We start from the raw sequence: 20,659 nt of genomic DNA, 5'->3' as shown, positions 1-20,659 counted from the left end.
CACAAAAATGGACAATTTGAGAAGCGGAGACACGATTATTCGAGCCTTGCGGTTAATTTTTATAGTTACCGATTGCCAACAATTCTAAAACCGAGTCGCAAGGCTAGTCGTATCTCCTCTTCCCAAATTGTCCATTTTTCTGCACAATCTGAGCGTCAATTAGGGAAACATTACTCTAGACCGCTCAAATTGAACGCCTTATCATTCGAATTACAGTAAAGTCTCCCTGATTGACGCTCAGATTGTGCACAAAAATGGACAATTTCGAAAGAGGAGACACGATTATTCGAGCCTTGCGGTTAATTTTCATAGTTACCGATTGTCAACAATTCTAAAACCCAGCCGCAAGACTAATCGTATCTCCTCTTCCCAAATTGTCCATTTATCTGCACAATCCGAGCGTCAATTAGGGAGACATTACTGTGGACCGCTCAAACTGAACGCCTTATCATTCAAATTACAGTAAAGTCTCCTCAATTGACGCTCAAATTGTGCACAAAAATGGACAATTTCGAAAGAGGAGACTCGATTATTCGAGTCTTGCGGTTAATTTTCATAATTACCGATTGTCAACAATTTTAAAACCGAGCCGCAAGACTGATCGTACCTCCTCTTCCCAAATTATCCATTTTTCTGCACAATCCGAGCGTCAATTAGGAAGACATGTGTTCGCCGAACGTGTCCGAATCGCGCCGACAATAAAATCGCGTAGGAGTTAGTTCGCGACGCTTACCGGTGGTGGTCGAGGTGTGTAGAAGGCCGATAGTGCTCGAGTTCCCTTTACCGCCTGTGTCGTTCTTCATGGTGTTGTTGCTCCATGGCGTGTAGGTGACGTATATGTGCGTACACCTGTAGACGTCGCTGGTGCATCCCTCGCGGCAGGAGCTCCATGTGCAGTTGAAGAGGCCGTAGAGCTCTTCCCGTCTGGAAGTGGTGCAGATGACCGGCTCCGGTGAGAAATCGGCGGCCAAGGTGCTGATGGCAGGATCGACGTACAGGGGCACTAGAAATAGGAGGGCCGCCCCGCCAGACGTCGCGACGAAGGCCAGCGCCGAGGTGGCGTAGAAATTGAACCGCTGACGGCAGGTACGCCGTGGCGGTCGGCGCCGCGAAGCGCCGAACCCGAACTCCAACAGCTTGCGACGACGTAGCTCTCGCTTCTGGAAGTCGTGCTTCTCGTTCTGCTGATGCTGCTGATGCCTATGCTGGCTGTGATGATCGCTCTGGCACTGGACGCAGCTCGCCTCCAGCAAGAGCTCGGAGCTGCTCCCGCGCATCACCCAACCGCTCTCAGATAGGTGCCAACCGGATCTTCTTCAGGCTTTCGTGGCGAACGATCGAGGGTGCTCGAGGATCCTTATCTTCACTAGGACTCATCGAGTGCTGGCGGGGCTGCTTTGTGTGCTGATTTTGGGGTCAGAGGCTGGATTGATACCGAGGTCGAGCGTCCTGCTCCGGGCTCCGCGGGAGGAGGGTGCTAGCTTTCTGAACCGCTTGATTCACTCGTTTCTTGAACGGTCTCATTTAGCAGAACACCTTTAAGCGACGCGCTACCGCTGAAGAGACCGCGCCTCGGTCCGTGTCCTAGGTGTCTGCTCCGGCTAATTAATTCTCTATCTCTCTTTCTCTCTCTTTTTCTCTCTTTCTCTGTTCCCTCGCCTGTCCGAAGACGCTGTCGCTGTCTTCTCCGTTATCGTCGCCGAGCCACCGGAATCGAACGGGAGGAACGATGCGACAGGTACACGATGGTAAATGGATCGGCGTGGCACATCGCGTTAATACCGGTTCGTTCCCGTTTCCTCGGGTGTCCTTGACACGACATCGCGCGGATCAGCGAATCCCCGCTATCGCGTCATCTGGACCGTCTCGAAGAGGGCTCTCTTTCCGGTGAGACGTTACTGTGCTCTCTTCCCCTCGGGTAAATAGGTCGGCTAGGCCTTGCGAAAGTTTATTCCCGCGGAGCACACGGGCCGCCGCCGTCGCCGTCGCCGCCGTCTCCGTCGTCGTCGTCGTCGCCGCCGAATCGTTCGTTCTCCTGGTCGCGCGAGAAACTCCTGCGCGCTTCCTCGAATTTCCTCCCCCCTGCACTTTAGACTGTCCCCGTTTCCCCGGTGTGCATAATGACCTTGCACGTTTAAAGTTCTTTTAGGCCATCGAAGTAGGAGCCGATCGATCACGACCTTTTAGCTGTAGATAGACATGATGCCGGAGGGGGCGGCTAGAGCATCTCCGGCGGTGTTTCGAATCCACGGCCCCTCTGATCCGCGCGGAAAAGTTTCAAGGCCGTTATCTTCGCGCTAAGCACACCATCGAACGCCCCCGCCGCGATAACTATCACTTAGGGGAGAAAGAACCGTGGGCCCGCGGTATCGACGACGCGCAGCGGGAATCGTTCGCCCAAGTCGAGAACCACCGACGACTTGGTTCCGGGTCGCCCGATTACAATCGGTATTTATTTATTTCTCTAAACGGGAAAAACACTTTTGCACGGATCTCGAGAAATCGAACCGCGTTGATCGGTGATCTCTTTATTTAGAAAATTTTCCTCGACGGAGCTGCGACGACGATCCTCGTCGGTCTCGGACGATCTCCGAACGCACGCCTGTCTCTCTTCTCCCCGTTTCTCTCCGTTCGAACACCGTTCGGACGAATCGATCCAGCGGGCCGAATCATCGACCGAGAATCCTGCTGGCTAACGAGGTCGATGATCGATCGACCGCCGTTGCCATTAGCGCTTGTAATCAACAGGAGGCGCGTCCTGAACGCCGAGCGAAGGATAACGCCGCTCGTGTCACGCGTTCAAAAATCGATCGAACCTTCTTCCTTCCCTTCGCGTGAAAGGATATACCCCCGGCGACGTTTCTTCGGCCGCGATACCGTTGCCTGCGAAATCCTGTTGCCTGTGGAAATCCGATCGCCTTAGTCCCGCGATCGTCGGCCGATGGCCGGACGACAGCCAGCCCCCCTTTCGCGACGTGCACCCCCGACGATCTTTATCGAGATCGACGTCCGAGAGACACGATGCCCGTGGTTTCCGCGTTGGCTCCGGTTTCAGGAACAATTAGACCCGCAACTGGTTGCCTGCCGTTGCGCCAGCTTCGCCGCGACGTTCCTCGAGTCCCGCGGCCGTTCGGCAACGTTCGTGTTTACCTCGAACGACGAGAGCAGGATCGATGATGAATCCTCGATCCATTCGCCGATCGGCCCACACCGGCTCGATCCGCCGATATTCTCCGCACTTTCGCCGATCAGGTAAAACCTTCCTCGCGAGACGAACAGGTCTTGCCCGCGCGCGGTCAGCACCACGGAACTCCGGCCAGAACGGGAACTCTCTGTCTTCTCCTGGCCAGCGAACACCTGAACAACACCCGCACCACCTGTCCTGCCTTCTCGCCTCCGATCAGGAGGCCCCCTGCTGTTATTAAACGCCGTCCGTGCCACCGCCGTGACTCGCCGCGGTTCCCCGCAGGCACAGAGCGCAGGAGCTACGCGACAGGAGCCCGAGCCTTCGGGGTTCTTGTTACATCGGTGTATATACCCTACACACCTGCGACTTCCGCGCGTTCCGGTAGCATCCGCCTCGCGGATCGCGAGTTAAAGCGTGACTATCCGTCGTACCTCGGCCCAGAGTCCTCCACGGGACAAGCTTTCGTCCGAAGCGACAGGGCGGGGTTCCAGGCGCGCATGAGCGTGCGTTGCCTCTTCACCCCTTCGTCCAACCGCCCCCACGTTGCATTCTCCTTGTTTACGCTCCTGCCTGCCTGCCTGCCTGCCTGCTGGCCTGACTGCCTGCCTGACTGCCTTTCGGTTCGCTCCTCGACGGCCACCCACCCGTTCGTCCGTCCGTCCGTCCGTCCGTTCTTCTTCGTGCCGTTATCATCCTTTATTCGCGACCCATAATTAAGCCAATCTTTCTCGCGGCCTTCTTTTCGACACCGAGAAACTCTTCTTCTGGCCACGGTCTAAATCGTTCCCCTGGATGCTCCAGGAATTCTTTAATTCAGCCGGACGCTTTCGGTGATGCCGCGCGGCAGCACGGATTCGTTCGTGTCCGCGGCTGTTTGAGATCTTTTGATGTACTTTTTTAGTCGCTTGGGGATAGATCTGTTCGTGACGATTCCTGCGTTTGCGGCGGATTTCATTTAATGATGCGCGGAATTGTTTTGTTGTTATATGAAATAGGCAAATATGATGTAAAATTAATGATTAATTTTATAATAGTATAAAATTAAATATGTAATATGAAATTAATAATTAATTTTATAATAATATAAAATTAAATATATAATGTAAAATTAATAATTAATTTTATAATAGTATAAAATTAAATATATGATATGAAATTAATAATTAATTTTATAATAATATAAAATTAAATATGATATAAAATTAATAATTAATTTTATAATAGTATAAAATTAAATATATAGTGTAAAATTAATAATAAATTTTATAATAGTATAAAATTAAATATATAATATGAAATTAATAATTAATTTTATAATAATATAAAATTAAATATGATACGAAATTAATAATTAATTTTATAATAATATAAAATTAAATATACAATATGAAATTAATAATTACAATTTTATAATAATATGAAATTAAATATATAAAATAAAATATATTATTATATAGTATAAGGGCAGTGGATTTTTTGCGAGAACTCGGTTATTCGAGCGATATAGTATACATAGTAATTAGAAGTTTGAAGGACGAGTTAGACTCGTCATCCGTAACTTAGGCGAACCAGGTGGATAACGAGGCTCAGTCGTCAAATGTAGCCAAGGGGTTAAGGTCCTTCTTGAGTTAGCTATCTTGTTGGATATGCAGTAAAGTGCAGTAGAATCTTGTTTATCCGATCTGATTCATAGTCAGCGTTGGTTGTCCTAATTTATTGGCTAGTTATGGTCTACGAGATCATAACTAGAATGCTTCTTTAAAAAGTTGCTATTGCTTAGAATGATACAAGAAAGTAGAGAACTCTTGTTTTTTAACTTTTTTATCTGAGTCTGCAATGAAAATTTAAAAAATTTGTTTCGTAAATCTCGGTAAGTTACTGGTTCCTGCCCTCCCCCCCACCTCCTTTAACTACTAATTAAACAATTAAATTGCGAAAAACAGAAAACCACAAAACACGTATCCCCTAGTCTAACACGAGCCTAACCAGTTATGTTTATATTTGGTTTATATTATATGTTTATATAACCACGGCTCACATTTCAGGCCCGATTTTTTACCACGTCTCTCAGACGTGATAATTAATTCTGGCCCGATTATCTGACCACGTCTCTCTGACGTGATAATCATTTCTAACTCGATTATCTGACCACGTCTCTCAGACATGATAATTATTTCTGGCCCGATTATCTGGCCACGTCTCTCAGACGTGGATGTAGAGCGAAGGGTTAAACTTCGCCGGTGTACATATTTCCGAGGGACACACCCTTTTAAGACGTGATTATAAAGGTGCAAGTGTTCTTCGAAACTGTCATCGTATAGAGTTGAAACGATAATGCGGTCATGAATTTTTCACAAGAGAAATGTCCGATCATCGCGAAGGCCGCTGTGAAAGTTTAATCGCGTTTTTCTCTGAGACCCGTTTTTTCAACCTACTTCGGGACGTCTAGACGCCGCATCTTACACATTTCGCGCAACAATGCAAAACTGCGTTTATAGTTTCTGCATGAGAAATAGATCAAAGTGATTCCAGCCTATTTCGGTTAAAATACGAAACGTGTGAAGACTAATAAAATCGGATGAACGAGGATAATTAAACTTGGATGAACGAAGGTAATCGAACTTGAATCAATGAAAGTAATATAACCTTGGACAAATGGAAACAATTGCATAATTGTTGAATAATTCCTGTATAAATAGAGATAATTAAGCTTGAACAAATGAAGATAATTCAACCTGTACAAATGAAGATAATTGAACTTGCATAAACGAAGATAATTAAACTTGGACAAATGAAGACAATTGAATTTGTGTAAATGAAGATAATTGAACTTGTATAAATGAAGATAATTGAACTTGGACAAATGAAGAAAATTGAATTTGTATAAATGAAGATAATTGAACTTGGACAAATGAAGATAATTGAATTTGTATAGATGAAGATAATTGAACTTGGACAAATGAAGAAAATTGATTTTGTATAAATGAAGATAATTGAACTTGGACAAATGAAGATAATTGAACTTGGACAAATGAAGATAATTGAACTTGGACAAATAAAGAAAATTGAATTTGTATAAATGAAGATAATTGAACATGGCCAAATGGAGAAAATTGAATTTGCATAAATGAAGATAATTGAACTTGGACAAATGGAGACAACTGAATTTGCATAAATGAAAATAATTGAACTTGTATAAATGAAGACAATTAAGCTTGAACAAATGAAGACAATTCAACCCGTACAAATGAAGACAACTGAACATGCATAAACGAATATAACTCATAAATATGAAACACACGTTTTAAATAAAACAATCTAAAAACAACCAACACTGTGTGCGCGAGAGATTAAACCGGTGTGGCAGTTCTTTCGTTAAACGGTCCAAGGACGTTGCATCCGGTTTACGCGGCCAATAGTGATTTAACTTCTGGAAAGTAACTATCGCGCCCGCCTGAGTGACTCCTTCGTTTTTTTGTATCGAGGAAAACAGACCGAAACCTATTATAAATCGACTCCGGCCGGGAATTGGATCGAAGTTTTTCCTCCGCGGCGTTTTTTGGGCGCGAGGAACTTGGAAGTCGAGAGGGAAATCGGATTAAGGGATTCCAGTGTAGCCGTTGGATTCTTTAATTCAATGATCGCCGGTAAGAATTCCGAGGAATTATGTTACGAAGTTTCGTCACTGAGAGCATTACCGTTGCACGACGATTTGCATAAAAGGAAAAATTCCTATCCAGCCGGCTTTACAGCCGGCTACACCATTGACTGCCACGCAAATTTGGCGCGTCTTGCCCTGGGTGCCACGGCTCTATTTTAAGGAAAACATGAAGTTCTACAAAATATAATAATTTTATGTTACTGATATAATAATATTGCAATGGCATTTACAGTATTTTTTTATTGATAATCAATATGTTCTCTACACTGTACAGGGTGTCCCAAAAATGTCTCGCAATCCGAAAGTAGCGGGTTCCTCAGGTCATTCGAAGCAACTTTTTCCTTTACAAAAATGTTCTCCGAGACACCGTTAACGAGTTATTAACGAAAAACAGTGACCAATGAGAGGCGAGCTCGGCTGGCGCGAGGCGACCGAGCCAATGAGCGGAACTGGGCTTCGCGCGCTGGTTGGCTGGGCCGCCTCGCGTCAGCCGTACTCGATTCTTATTGGTCACCGTTTTTCGTTAATAACTCGTTAATAGCGCCTCGGAGAACATTTTTGTAAAGGAAGAAGTTGCTTCAAATGATCCGAGGAACCCGTCATTTCCGGATTGCGAGACATTTTTGGGACAGCCTGTATAGGTGCGCGCTCTGAAATGGAGGCGCCACAGCTAGCTGGTTAAAGTGAAACACGTTTACTTGATACTCGAACGGTCGCGCGAAACTTTCGTCGAAATGAATCGCCGTGCGAGCCACACCGACGACGACGACGACGACGACTACAGGGGTGAACCATCCACGTTTTCGGCAAACATAATTCGTTCGCTGGGTGGCCGCGTCCCCCGCTGGCTCCCGGGAGGGCGCAAGGACGCTAGAAATCATGCAAACATCGGGACGATTTGAAATGCGAGCGCGCATCGGAGGGATAACTGGCTGAATCCGCTACCTTCGAGCGGTGCCCGCCGACAACAACAGCCATTCGCCGGGAAAGTAGGACGTGCGCCGGAGCATACCGGCGTCGATGAAACCAGAGCCAAGCGATTACGGTCGCGAAAACGAAAACGCTTCTGCTGGGTGGGCGATCGTGACGTGGCCGCGTCTTGTTGCGTCGCGACGGACGCCGTCTCGCCGCTCCTCAAGACGCTCGCTCGCACGCGTTAATTAATATTTGAACGCGCGACACGCGCCGCAACAACGCCGCCAGGCCGCCCTCCTCTGTTCGCCAGCGTTTTCGCGGACCTAATGGACCCGGGATTTACGAGCTAACTGTTGCTTTTGTTACGCCCGCGACCGCCGTTTCGCGGAACGGCCGCGCGGCACACCGCGCCGATTCGAATTGTCTCGCGTCGACAACGCGCGGCCACCGCGATTTTTCCAACGGGAGAATGAGAAACGATGGGGCCGAAACGGCCCGTTTATTTATGACGGGAAACCGGGTTTTTCGGCGGAATATTGGTCGGTTTCGCGGCCGACACGTTTCGATTACGCGAAGGATTTTCTGGATGGGAAACAAAAACATCGGGATGCCACCGGACGCGTCGACGATCTCAAGCGCGCGGTTTTATGGGAAATCCAGTGCGCGGGCTGACTTTGTTCGATCGTTCTCGTGAAATAGCGTTTTACGTTTTTTTTCCTTTTTTTTTCTCTGGGAAGGACGACTTCGTTTCGCGACGGGCTTTGCGAACGTAAAGGCGCGGGATGGGCTTTCCGGAGGAACCTGTAAAGTTTTCGTCGAATGTGATTCGATTTTAATGCGGACGCGTCTCGAATTTATGCGGGACTTTCTGGAAGTGCTGCGACTAATGGGGTCGATATTATATGGATATCGAGATTGGCTGATTTCAGGGGACATTTGGAGTGTTTTCGACATCGTTTGAGCATTTTTGTCAGATATCATTTGATATCGGTGTCATTTTTGTGACAGGTTCTGCGAGTATGCTACAAGCGACACGATTCTTCAGATATCTCGAAAGTTTTCGTCGAATGTGGTTATATTTTAGTGCAGACGCGTCTCGAATTTGTGCAGGATTTTCTGGAAGTGCTGCGACTAATGGGGTCGATATTATATGGATATCGAGATTGGCTGATTTCAGGGGACATTTGGAGTGTTTTTGACATCGTTTGAGCATTTTTGTCAGATATCATTTGATATCGGTGTCATTTTTGTGACAGGTTCTGCGAGCATGCTACAAGCGACACGATTCTTCAGGTATCTCGAAAGTTTTCGTCGAATGTGGTTATATTTTAGTGCAGATGCGTCTCGAATTTGTGCAGGATTTTCTGGAAGCGCTGCAACTTATGGAGTCGATATACTGTGGATACTCAAAATATATGGTTTCAGGAAAAATTTAGAGGGTTTAACATCGTTTGGTCATTTTCGTGAAATATCATTTGATATCGGCGAATAAATGTCCTGTTTTCGTGACAGGTTCGGCGAGTATGCAACAAACGACACGATTCTTCAGGTATCTCGAAAGTTTTCGTCGAATGTGGTTATATTTTAGTGCAGATGCGTCTCGAATTTGTGCAGGATTTTCTGGAAGCGCTGCAACTTATGGGGTCAATATACTGTGGATACTCAAAATTTATGGTTTCAGGAAAAATTTAGAGGTTTTAACATCGTTTGGTCATTTTCTTGAAATATCATTTGAATCGGCGAATAAATGTCCTGTTTTTGTGACAGGTTCGGCGAGTATGCAACAAACGACACAATTCTTCGGGTATCTCGAAAGTTTTTATCGAATGTGATTCACTTTTAGTGCAGACGCGTCTCGAATTTATGCAGAATTTTCTGGAAGCGCTGCAACTTATGGGGTCAATATACTGTGGATATTCAAAATATATGGTTTCAGGAAAAATTTAGAGGGTTTAACATCGTTTGGTCATTTTCTTGAAATATCATTTGATATCGGCGAATAAATGTCCTGTTTTCGTGACAGGTTCGGCGAGTATGCAACAAACGACACGATTCTTCGGGTATCTCGAAAGTTTTTATCGAATGTGATTCACTTTTAGTGCAGACGCGTCTCGAATTTATGCAGAATTTTCTGGAAGCGCTGCAACTTATGGGGTCAATATACTGTGGATATTCTAAATGTATGGTTTCAGGGAAAATTTGGAGGGTTTGACACCGTTCGGTCATTTTCATGAAATATTGATATTGGCGAATAAACGTTTTGTTTTCGTGACAGGTTCGGCGAGTATGCAACAAACGATAAGATTCTTGAAATACCACGAAAGTTCTCGTCGAATGTGATTCATTTTTAGTGCAGACGCGTCTCGATTTATGCAGGATTTTCTGGGAGCGCTGCAACTTATGGGGTCAACTCTGGATATCCAAAATGTATGGTTTCATGGAAAATTTAGATCGTCGACATCGTGATGATCGTCGATCATTTTCTACTGGTAAAGAACCAACTTTATTTCGTAGGAATTTTTATGAATGTGCAACAAACGACGATGCTTCGATCAAGTACGTTTTGCTGAAGAACGAATTTCTCATTCGTTAGATTTTCATGCGCGCATAGGAGACAATGGCATTCGTTGAAAGTTGCTGAAACAGCATTTGTTTCCAACAAAGGAACGTTCGCGTTTCGCACGAAGCTACGTAAACATTTGTAAGACGATGGAATGGAAATGTATAAAATGATCGTGTCGGTAGATGATCTCCGTGAACGGGAACGTTTGTTGATTTCCAGCGAACAGGCTTCGCTTTCGATGGGAAAGCGTTCGAAACTCGTTCACGATTTTATGATCGCGCGAATTACGGCGGATTTCGCCGGAAGTTTCTACGATTTGGATCCGGTTAGCGGATAGTTTCGAGGGTTAGTATCGTTTGTAGCGAAACAGCGATACTTTTTCGTTACCGTCTCGGGCGTCGCGACGTGTTTACCATCCGATAAAGTTACTTTCCGAGGAACGGCGAGAATGATCGAGATAGAGCAAGGAGAATTGAACGGAGGGCGCACGGTATAGTCGCCGGATTCCTTGGATATAGTCCAGACGCGAGAATTTATTCGACGGCTCGCGATCCCGATCCCTCGGCGAATTACTAATTCAGCGCCGCGCAGTTATTCCTACTTTCCTTAATTTCATATTTCGACGGGTACTGTGTTGCGCGAACGAAGCCGCTTGCCATTTTATTATTCCTCGCGGATCCGTTATTTGTTCGCACGCTCCGAAAGCGACTGTAGCCCGTTGACTGCCAACTACGAGATATCCCGTAGTGGGTGCTGCAAGTTTAGATCGGCTACAAATGGCTATTTGAGTTAGGAAATGGAAATGGCGAGTTCCTCGCATCGTTTGAAGCAACTTCTTCCTTTACAAAAATGTTCTCCGAGGCACCGTTAACGAGTTATTAACGAAAAAACAGTGACCAATAAGAATCGAGTACGGCTGACGCGAGGCGGCCCAGCCAACCAGCGCGCGAAGCCCAGTTCCGCTCATTGGCTCGGTCGCCTCGCGCCAGCCGAGCTCGCCTCTCATGGGTCACTGTCTTTCGTTAATAACTCGTTAACGGTGCCTCGGAGAACATTTTTGTAAAGGAAAAAGTTGCTTCAAATGACCTGAGGAACCCGCCACTTTCGGATTGCGAGACATTTTTGGGACACCCTGTATGTGTCGCGAGAATCAAGCGATGATATACTCGTCAAACACAATGTAAGTATCGCTGTTAAAATATTGGATCGAGAAGACGGTTTTATTTGATAAAATTAACAATTTTATGACTAATATTTACTTGTTCGCTTGACGTTAACATATACCATATGCATAATAAACGAAAAACCTAGGGATAATCGAATACTTATAAAAGTTAAAAATTCAAGTTGCTGCTGTAGAGAGAGTGGTATTTAGCGAAGCAAGGAACAACATATAATGGCACTTTGCGCGTCGAACACCGATACCGTGATCCTTTTCTAATTTTATTTTTATAACAATGTAAACAACTTCGCGCAGGATCGGCCTCAAAATATTCCGAACATCTTGAAATTTGAGAATATGTTTTTGTTTTCATTAAAATTACGATTTAAATAGCCGATGGTCACTACTTCTTGCGCGCGACGAGTATACTCGTCGTGTCACAAAATATTGCCATTTCTCCGTGACGAGTATACTCGTCGAACACACGCGGCGGTGTTCAGCCGGAAGCTCTGAGAAATTGTTGCTTTTCGCCGGCAATTCACGGCAGAAAATTGCGGCCAGCTCGATCGACCGAGGGATGAAATTTTTCGACGACATTTCCGGACACCCTGTACAGCCTGGCGGCTTCGTAAGCCGCGGCGCGGGCTCGCTATTAAAGCCGAAAGCCAGGATCCGGCTGTAATGAGCACCCTTCGCGATCGGACTGATTGCAGGCTACATATTCGTCGCGCGTTCCTTTCCCGTTATACATTTTAATCTGCCGGCGATCCTCCCCCTACCCTCCCCCCTGGCCCGTTCAATCGGGTCCCGAGGAATCGCTGCGAGGAGCTCCGCGGACAATGGGGCTGTTTCGCGGCCGCGGAGCGGGAGGGGACAGAAAAATACCGTAGCGTTTCGAAAATATTAATCTCGGAACCGTTTGAAAGGTTGCTTTACATCCTGATGGCACGAATGGAGCCGGTGAGCTTGAATCCGGCGAGCCGGGCTTGAAGAGACGGCAGGACAATGTGGCACTCTATCAAGATTCAAGTGCGCCGGCCTCTTAAAGTATCATTTAACCGATACGCGCCGACGTTTCTTTGTCTAGAATGTTTCATTGACTCTGAAAAGCTCTATCAGGCTTCGCTTTCGACGGATGTAAAACAGAGCTGTGTCGGGGCTGTGATTCGCGCCGCGATACACGACCGTGATTTCACCGGTTACTTATGGTTTTTGGTGCGGTAAAGTAATCGCGTAAAATCCATAATTGAAAGCGTGAAATCTTTTATTTATCGGCTCCTTTGAGACTTTCGAGCAGCATAATGATTTTTCTTTCGATTCGGCAAAATCTCAATGCTCCGAGCACAAAGGGATAATATATATAATATATATAGTACATATTATATATAGTATTATATAGTAATTATTATATAATACTATATATATAAACGAATATATATATATATATATATATTATATTATATAATTATATTATATTTTATTAATAAAATATAATATAATAATATAATAGTAATAAAATATAGTACAATAATATAATAATAATAAAAAAATATAGTACAATAATATAATAGTAATAATAAAATATAGTACAATAATATAATAATAATAATAATAATAATAATATAATAATACTGAATGCCGAGCGAGAATTTTATCGAGCAGATGAACAATTTCGATGAATTTTTCGCGAACTACGATTCGCGTTGGAATCATAAAATTCTGCACCGTGCACTAACAAGACGCGCATAAAATTAATTCCGTGATTTAGTCTCTACACGATCATACTTTTCTCATATTTCACTGAATCGCGTTCGATGGAACATTGAAATCTGCAAAAACTAACACTTCAAAATAAATATAAACAGCGAATTAAAATGACTGGAAACATAAATTTAAACAAATTCTTTTTGTTAGCGTTATTGTTGTGTTGAAATTAATTAAAAATGCTTCGAAATGATCGAAAACAGCAACAACGTTCAGGTTCCATTTCGCGGCAGCCCACCCTGTATATTAAGGTTGAAACGGCGCAATCGGCATACGTCCATTTTCAATTTAACAATAACAATGCAAATGAGTATCGAGGTTGAACTTGCGGCATTCAATGCCGAGAAGTGACCAATAGAATGCTTAAACGACCATTGATTTCTCGCTGACCTTGTAATAAATAAAAAAAACGATACTCGTAACTCCTAATTTAATTCCATTAAAGCATAAAGCCCAAGCGACGCTTACATCTTTCCGATGAATCGATATGAAACGAATCGTTAATTATCCGTCGTCGCAGAGGCCACGTCGTAGTCGAATTGAAGTCGATTAGAGTCAACATTCGCGATCAGACAGATGTTCGAATGTAAAAGCGTGCTGCCTTTTTTTCATTTTTATTGAAATTCTTGCGCAAAACGTAGGAACGTTGTTCAAAGTAATCTAAAAAATATATAAATTTTACTCTTTTCGATTTCAATTCGATATACTTTTATCTCTATTGAATACTTCTAATAACGAAATACATACATACTTCTGACGAAACGAAGTAATTTTATGACATTTTTTAGATTATTGGCGTGGCGATCGGTGTTAAACGCTGTCCTCTAGAACTTAAAATTCGCATACAGTCCGAAAAAATCGTAACCGTCTGAGAAAAATGAAAAATAGAAAAATATTTCATTGAAATATATAATATCTTTTTATCAGCTGGCTGGGAAAATGCCTAAGAGAACTAAAAAACGAGTGAACCAAAAGTGCAAGCATATAATAATTCTCGAGAAAAACTACCAAAAATTCGAAAATAAATATAATATATAATAATAAATATAATAATATAATATAATATTAATAATATAATATAATAAAATTATAATAATATAATAATGACAATGTAATATTAATAATATAATATAATAAAATTATAATAATATAATAATAACAATATAATATAATAAAATTATAATAATATAATAATGACAATATAACATTAATAATATAATATAATAAAATTATAATAATATAATAATGACAATATAACATTAATAATATAATATAATAAAATTATAATAATATAATAATGACAATATAATATTAATAATATAATATAATAAAATTATAATAATATAATAATGACAATATAACATTAATAATATAATATAATAAAATTATAATAATATAATAATGGCAATATAACATTAATAATATAATATAATAAAATTATAATAATATAATAATGACAATATAATATCAATAATATAATATAATAAAATTATAACAGTACAATAATAAATAAAAAGAAATCGATTGTATCCGAACAAGTCGCGAATGCAACCGAGCGGAACAAAAAGAAAAAGTGAGAGAGACCAATCTGTATGATCTGTGTCAGAAATGTCGTCGTTTGTCCCTCGCCGAGCAAAGATACAAGAGCTTGGGGGTTGCAGGTGGCACGTGTACAGCGGCGGACTCGCATAATTCCCCGGAGATGTTATCGAACTTAACGAGCGCATCTACCAGAAAATCAACTGCGGCATTGGCGATCGTCCTAGATCACCGGGCACGACCTTAATTTGCCACTTAAGCCACGATGTGAACGCGTGATAAGAAGACGGCCACCTGAGAGTGTATTAACGCGCCCCCCGTGCCTTCCTTCGAGATTACGATCGACCATGTACACACATACATACATACATACATATCGCGCGGCCCTCCGCCGCGCCGCTTTGTTTTCGGCAGCGAGAAAGTTTTCGACGGTTGACGCGGCTGACGGTTGTCGACGTCGACGAACCATTATTACCTTCTTATCGTTGCGATTGCGTACTTTCCGCCATCGTGTCGACCGAAGAAAATTACACGGCGGCGAGACGAAAGCCGCCGATGAAGCGAAATCGGCGGGCATTCTCTTGTTACTTGTCGCGGAAATTGTACCGCGATGTGTCACACGATCGCGACGACCACCTAGGGAAATTAATTAATTTTAGAGGAGTTTAGAAGATTCGGAGGACATTTGAAAGTTTGCGGAAATGTACAGTAATGGAGATACGTTTATTCGAGCCTTGCGCTTTATTTTTGCCGTTATAAATTGTCCACAATTATAAAAACGAGCTGCATGGCTCGAGTAATCGTGTCCCCTCCTCCCAAATTGTCAACTTTTGTGCGCAATCTGAGCGTCAATTAGGGAGAATTTACTGTACATACATATCTCGTACGACGGAATACAGTAATGTTTCTCTAATTGACGCTCAGATTGTCCACAGAAATAGACAATTTGGGAAGAGGGGACACGTTTATTCGAGCCTTGCGACTCGTTTTCATAGTTACCGATTTTCAACAATTATAAAAACGAGCCGCAAGGCTCGAGTAATCGTGTCCCCTCCTCCCAAATTGTCAACTTTTGTGCGCAATCTGAGCGTCAATTAGGGAGAATTTACTGTACATACATATCTCGTACGACGGAATACAGTAATGTTTCTCTAATTGACGCTCAGATTGTCCACAGAAATAGACAATTTGGGAAGAGGGGACACGTTTATTCGAGCCTTGCGCTTTATTTTTATAGTTACAATACTTTACAAATTCTAAATAAATTCGGTCTTCTCACTTTTGCGAAGCAGTACATGCCAGTTAGTATTACTGCTTGGTAGATTTAGTGTTAAAGAACTGTTTAGTGTGTAACTGTTGCATGAGTTGCGAGACTCAATTTCGCGTGCATAAAATGCAGTAAGTTATATAAGGTAAATCCTTGCTAATTGACGCTCAGATTGTACACAAAAATTGTCCACAATTATAAAAACGAGCCGCATGGCTCGAATAATCGTATCTCCTCTTCCCAAATTGTCCATTTCTCTCTACACTCTGAGCGTCAGTAAGGGTGACATTACTGTACTTCGTACGGTGACGATATAGTTTACGTTATTATTAGTGTATTATTATTTATTAGTGTGTTATTATTAGTGTACGCTATAGTTTAATTTTTAATTCGTGATATTTTATTCTTTGGCCGAATGCGTCGATGAAGAGAAGCGAATGCAGAATTCGCCCATCCACGAGCATATAACTTAATTATTAATTTAAATCCTTAATCTTTAATCTTTAATCTTGAACCCTTAATCTTTAATCTTTAATCCTTAATCCTTCATGCTTAATCTCCAGAACTCGGTGATCGTTAAATCCAACGCTTATCACAGTTCCGCATGGAAAAATATGGATGAAAGTCGACCCTGCATCGAAACTAAAGGAGATTATTCTGATACTATTGATCAAATAAGAAGAAACTGTTGTCGTGCAATATATAAAGGAAATATCTCTGCGCACGAATGCACATTTCTTGCTGATAAAATCTCATGCAGATTCACATTTCTTTAAAATTTAAATACGGAATATCCCCTCGCGATATTTATTTCACAAATCAACTGAAATCGCATCGACGACAAGAACTCGAACTTTGTCCAGATCGCATTGCACGAATAATATGAAAAATCAAATCGGGGTATCCTTCTTAATTCGATAAAATAACATTTATTATACCGTTACAAGCTATACGAATAAGCGAAGACAATTCAGAGGATTATTTGGATCAGATCGTGAATCATTATCTGGATTGAATCGAGTGAACGCTAAGCTCGATTAACAGTCTAATCGCCAGCTCTGCGATTTTTATTTACCAGCGCGGTTCCAGTTGAACGTTCATCGGTCGTCATTAATTTCCTGCAGATATTGCTCCGCAAAAAAAACCCAAATCGCCTTCCGAAAGGTTGAATCGCCAGTCGGAGCTTTTCATTACCCCGGTTCTGGTTTTCTCGCGATCCTCTATCGACGCAGCCGACAACTATTTTTCAGCGCTTCTCGATGAAAAAGATGAATCGGGCCGCGGCAACGTACACAGCCGAGAAAAAGAAGAGCTTTGCGAAACCGATCGATCTTCTCTTGTGACTAATTGCAACAACCGAGGCCGGCAACAGTAACACATTCGATCGTAGCCGCGTACACGATGAGAAAAAAAAAACGAACGGGACAAGTGAATAGGCTCGAACCTGGTTAAATCCAAGCGAAGCCTTACAAATTACTGGAAACATTCGACGCGAGTCCAGCGAGCTTATTTTTAAGATTAAATTACGCGCATAATTACTGTTAATATTCACCTGCGATCTTATATTTTTGTAGATTACGGAACGCACGTGAATTTTCTTCCGCATTATTTGGAAAGTAGAGCTTATTTCGAGACGAAGTTGAATTAAAATTGTCTTATACATGAGATTACATTTTGGAGAATTAAAAGATTGTTGGAAATTACAAGCATTAAAAATCACTCACAGTCTTTTAAAATAATCGTAAAATGTTCAAGAATCTGTTGATTACCAGAATGATTGCATCTACATATTTAACATTACAATTTATTTTTATTTAATTTAATTTAATAATAATAATATAATATATAATTATATATAATAATAATAATAATAATAATAATAATAATAATAATAATAATAATAATAATAATATAATTTATTTTAATTTAATTCTATCTGAAAGAATAGCTGCATAACACAACAATATAGAACCCAGAGGCTAAATAAAAGAAAATTTGTAAATGGTGGAGTTTGACGCACAAACTGGATTAAAAAATGGGCATTTACTTATTTGCTAATAAATTGAAAATAATGTGTAATGATACTGCATCTGCCACCTACAGTCTTCCAGCTGTATTTTTATGAAATTTATTATCACAGCTGTTAGTAAGAATCGAATATTCAACATACTTTATTCGTATTAAGAAATTATCTATATGTAAGAATCGAGTATATATTCGATACTGTAGCACCCCAGACAAGACCTTGCTGTGACGATCTATACATCGATCCATTTTTGAGTGACCTATACCTCGTCTGTGATAACACAAATTACACGTACATAGCAAGAATTAAGTATGTATTCTGTAGAAGGCGCATGCTTGTTACATTCGGTTGCTACATTGCAAGATTCACTTAAAAAATAATTTAGTTACATTCCATTCATAAGAAGGTAATTATAAGTACTCCTATAAACATGATTATTATTCTAATGCATTTATAAACTAAACTATAACATTACTTTATGATTTTTGAAATATACTTTTTGAATAAATTTCCAATCCAATTGACATAACCTGAACAAGTTATCTTGCTAAAAACCAAGATATTAATATATATGTTACAATTTAATACGACATTGATTGATGATTATTTAAATATATATATAGTGACAAGTAGCATAAATATCATAAAGTGAAATATAAAGTGAATAAGTATGGTATAAATTCTTTTAATTCGTGCACATTTTTGCGGTTTTTTAAAAAATAAACACATGCTTTTATTTTATGTTTTTCAGTTGAAAACAAATACGGATATAGCATTTGGAAGAAAATATTAAGAAGATGTCTGCTGGTGAATGGCAAGATTAATACGTATTACATAATCTTTTATATCAAGCTCTTATTTTTTTTAAGTAATCATTTTATTTATAGATAACGATAGCGATGTGATGCCAAAGGTTGATTTCAAAAAGTTAAAACCTGTGGACCTTATGCATTTGAAACAAGCAGAACAGATAAATTTAGCAAGAGCTAGTAGACATAGGGAACTTCGTTGGAAAACAAGTCTACTTGGTATATCTCTAGCACTCGGAGTTATTGGTATTTATGTTTACACTATAAAATCAGTAAAGCAGGAAACATTCTTAGATGATTTTAACGAACCTGAAACTGTAATAGAAACACCTGTCCAAAAGCAATAGTAGTTTATAAAATAGAAGGGGGAAAGTTATTGCAACAGATGTAATGTAATCTATATTAAATAATTATAAATAAATTATACTGAATTCATGCTTATCACCAAAGTTCGTACATAAGCAAGGAGAAATGGCAACAGGTCTTAGATTTCCACCTCTTCCAACAATAAGAGATATGGTAAAACTGTACAAAGTATCTGCAATGAAGAAACTTTCACAAAATTTTATTTTAAATGAGGACTTGACAGACAAAATGGTGAGAAAGGCAGGAAATCTTACTGAATCTTACGTATTAGAAGTTGGTCCAGGCCCTGGCGGATTAACTAGATCGATCTTAAGACAACATCCGAAAGAACTAATTGTTGTAGAAAAAGATACAAGATTTAAACCTATATTAGACATGTTAATTGACGCTTATGCAGCAGTTAATGGTAAAATGACTGTTATCTATGGGGATATCATGAGAACAGATTTAACTAACATGTTCCCCGAAGCTGTAGCAACAACTTGGGAAGAAAAAGCTCCAAAAATTCATATTATTGGTAATTTACCATTTAATGTATCTACACCTTTAATAATTAAATGGTTGCAAGCAATTAGTGAAAGGAAAGGTCCTTGGGCGTTAGGGAGGACTAGAATGACATTAACATTTCAAAAAGAAGTTGCTGAGCGTTTAATTGCTGAACCAACAGATATTCAACGATGTAGATTATCTGTAATGGCACAAGCTTGGACGCGTCCAGTATTACGCTTTATTATACCAGGTACATTGATGTTCCTTGCGTACCCTTTAAAATTAATCTACACTTTACCTCTGCAGTATTTTCATTCGTCTCTTTTTTTTTCCTCTGAAATATTAAGGTACTGCCTTCCTTCCGAAACCAGACGTTGATGTTGGTTTGGTAACGTTTGTACCTCTAGCTACTCCTCGTACAAATCACGAGTTTAAAATTTTTGAAAAAGTAACGCGGCATATCTTTAGTTTTCGTCAAAAATATAGTATACGTGGTATTGAGTAAGTGTGACAGATATAAAAATATTGCTAATTATATAGAATATTTTAAACATCTTTTAAAAAGTAAAACTAAACTTTTATATTTAATTCGTAGGACATTGTTTCCACTAAACTGTAGAGAAGAATTAGGTACGATGATGTACAAACTTTCTGACATTGATCCTCGTACAAGACCCATGCAATTAACAGTGGATAATATAGATAAACTTGTTAGCGCATATAAATATTTAGTAGAAAAACATCCAGAAGTAGGTTTATACGAATATCGAGCATCTCGACGACTATCATTTTCGCAGGTAACGAATGTCACAATTCAAGAATGTACAGATTTATGAATCGACTAATAAAATAAACTCTTGTTCTTTTCACAATGTACACTTCGCATTTTAATTTAAATATTCCTTTATTAA

The 20,659-nt window shown here is 41.0% G+C and overlaps 3 protein-coding genes across 5 annotated transcripts in view; 2 read left to right on the top strand and 1 right to left on the bottom strand.

Annotated features, from left to right (window-relative positions):
* Teh1 (tipE homolog 1 phospholipid transfer protein) overlaps nt 1-3,648 on the bottom strand; it is a 146,384-nt gene extending 142,736 nt beyond the window's left edge. Inside the window, exon 1 of one of the 3 annotated variants that reach the window (XM_033485476.2) lies at nt 734-3,648. In XM_033485476.2, coding sequence (XP_033341367.1) covers nt 734-1,277 — 544 coding nt within the window. In that variant the 5' untranslated portion in view covers nt 1,278-3,648. The remainder of the gene's footprint in view (nt 1-733) is intronic. The other 2 variants (XM_076523907.1, XM_076523906.1) reach the window with 2 other exon arrangements.
* Nucleotides 3,649-18,347: 14,699 nt separating this feature from the next.
* Nucleotides 18,348-19,314, top strand: LOC143259866 (cytochrome c oxidase assembly factor 3, mitochondrial-like). Its single transcript, XM_076523759.1, has 3 exons — nt 18,348-18,490; nt 18,836-18,891; nt 18,972-19,314. Exons 2-3 carry the CDS (start codon nt 18,882-18,884, stop codon nt 19,238-19,240), a joined length of 279 nt encoding a protein of 92 aa, XP_076379874.1. The 5' UTR covers nt 18,348-18,490; nt 18,836-18,881; the 3' UTR covers nt 19,241-19,314.
* A 50-nt stretch (nt 19,315-19,364) lies between these two features.
* mtTFB1 (mitochondrial transcription factor B1) lies at nt 19,365-20,624 on the top strand. Its single transcript, XM_033485646.2, has 3 exons — nt 19,365-19,998; nt 20,096-20,249; nt 20,344-20,624. Exons 1-3 carry the CDS (start codon nt 19,365-19,367, stop codon nt 20,582-20,584), a joined length of 1,029 nt encoding a protein of 342 aa, XP_033341537.2. The 3' UTR covers nt 20,585-20,624.
* The last annotated feature ends 35 nt before the right edge of the window (nt 20,625-20,659 follow it).

This window comes from Megalopta genalis, chromosome 7 (genome assembly GCF_051020955.1).
Source record: "Megalopta genalis isolate 19385.01 chromosome 7, iyMegGena1_principal, whole genome shotgun sequence".
Lineage (NCBI taxonomy): Eukaryota > Metazoa > Arthropoda > Insecta > Hymenoptera > Halictidae > Megalopta > Megalopta genalis.
This window is presented reverse-complemented; position numbering and strand designations above follow the sequence as displayed.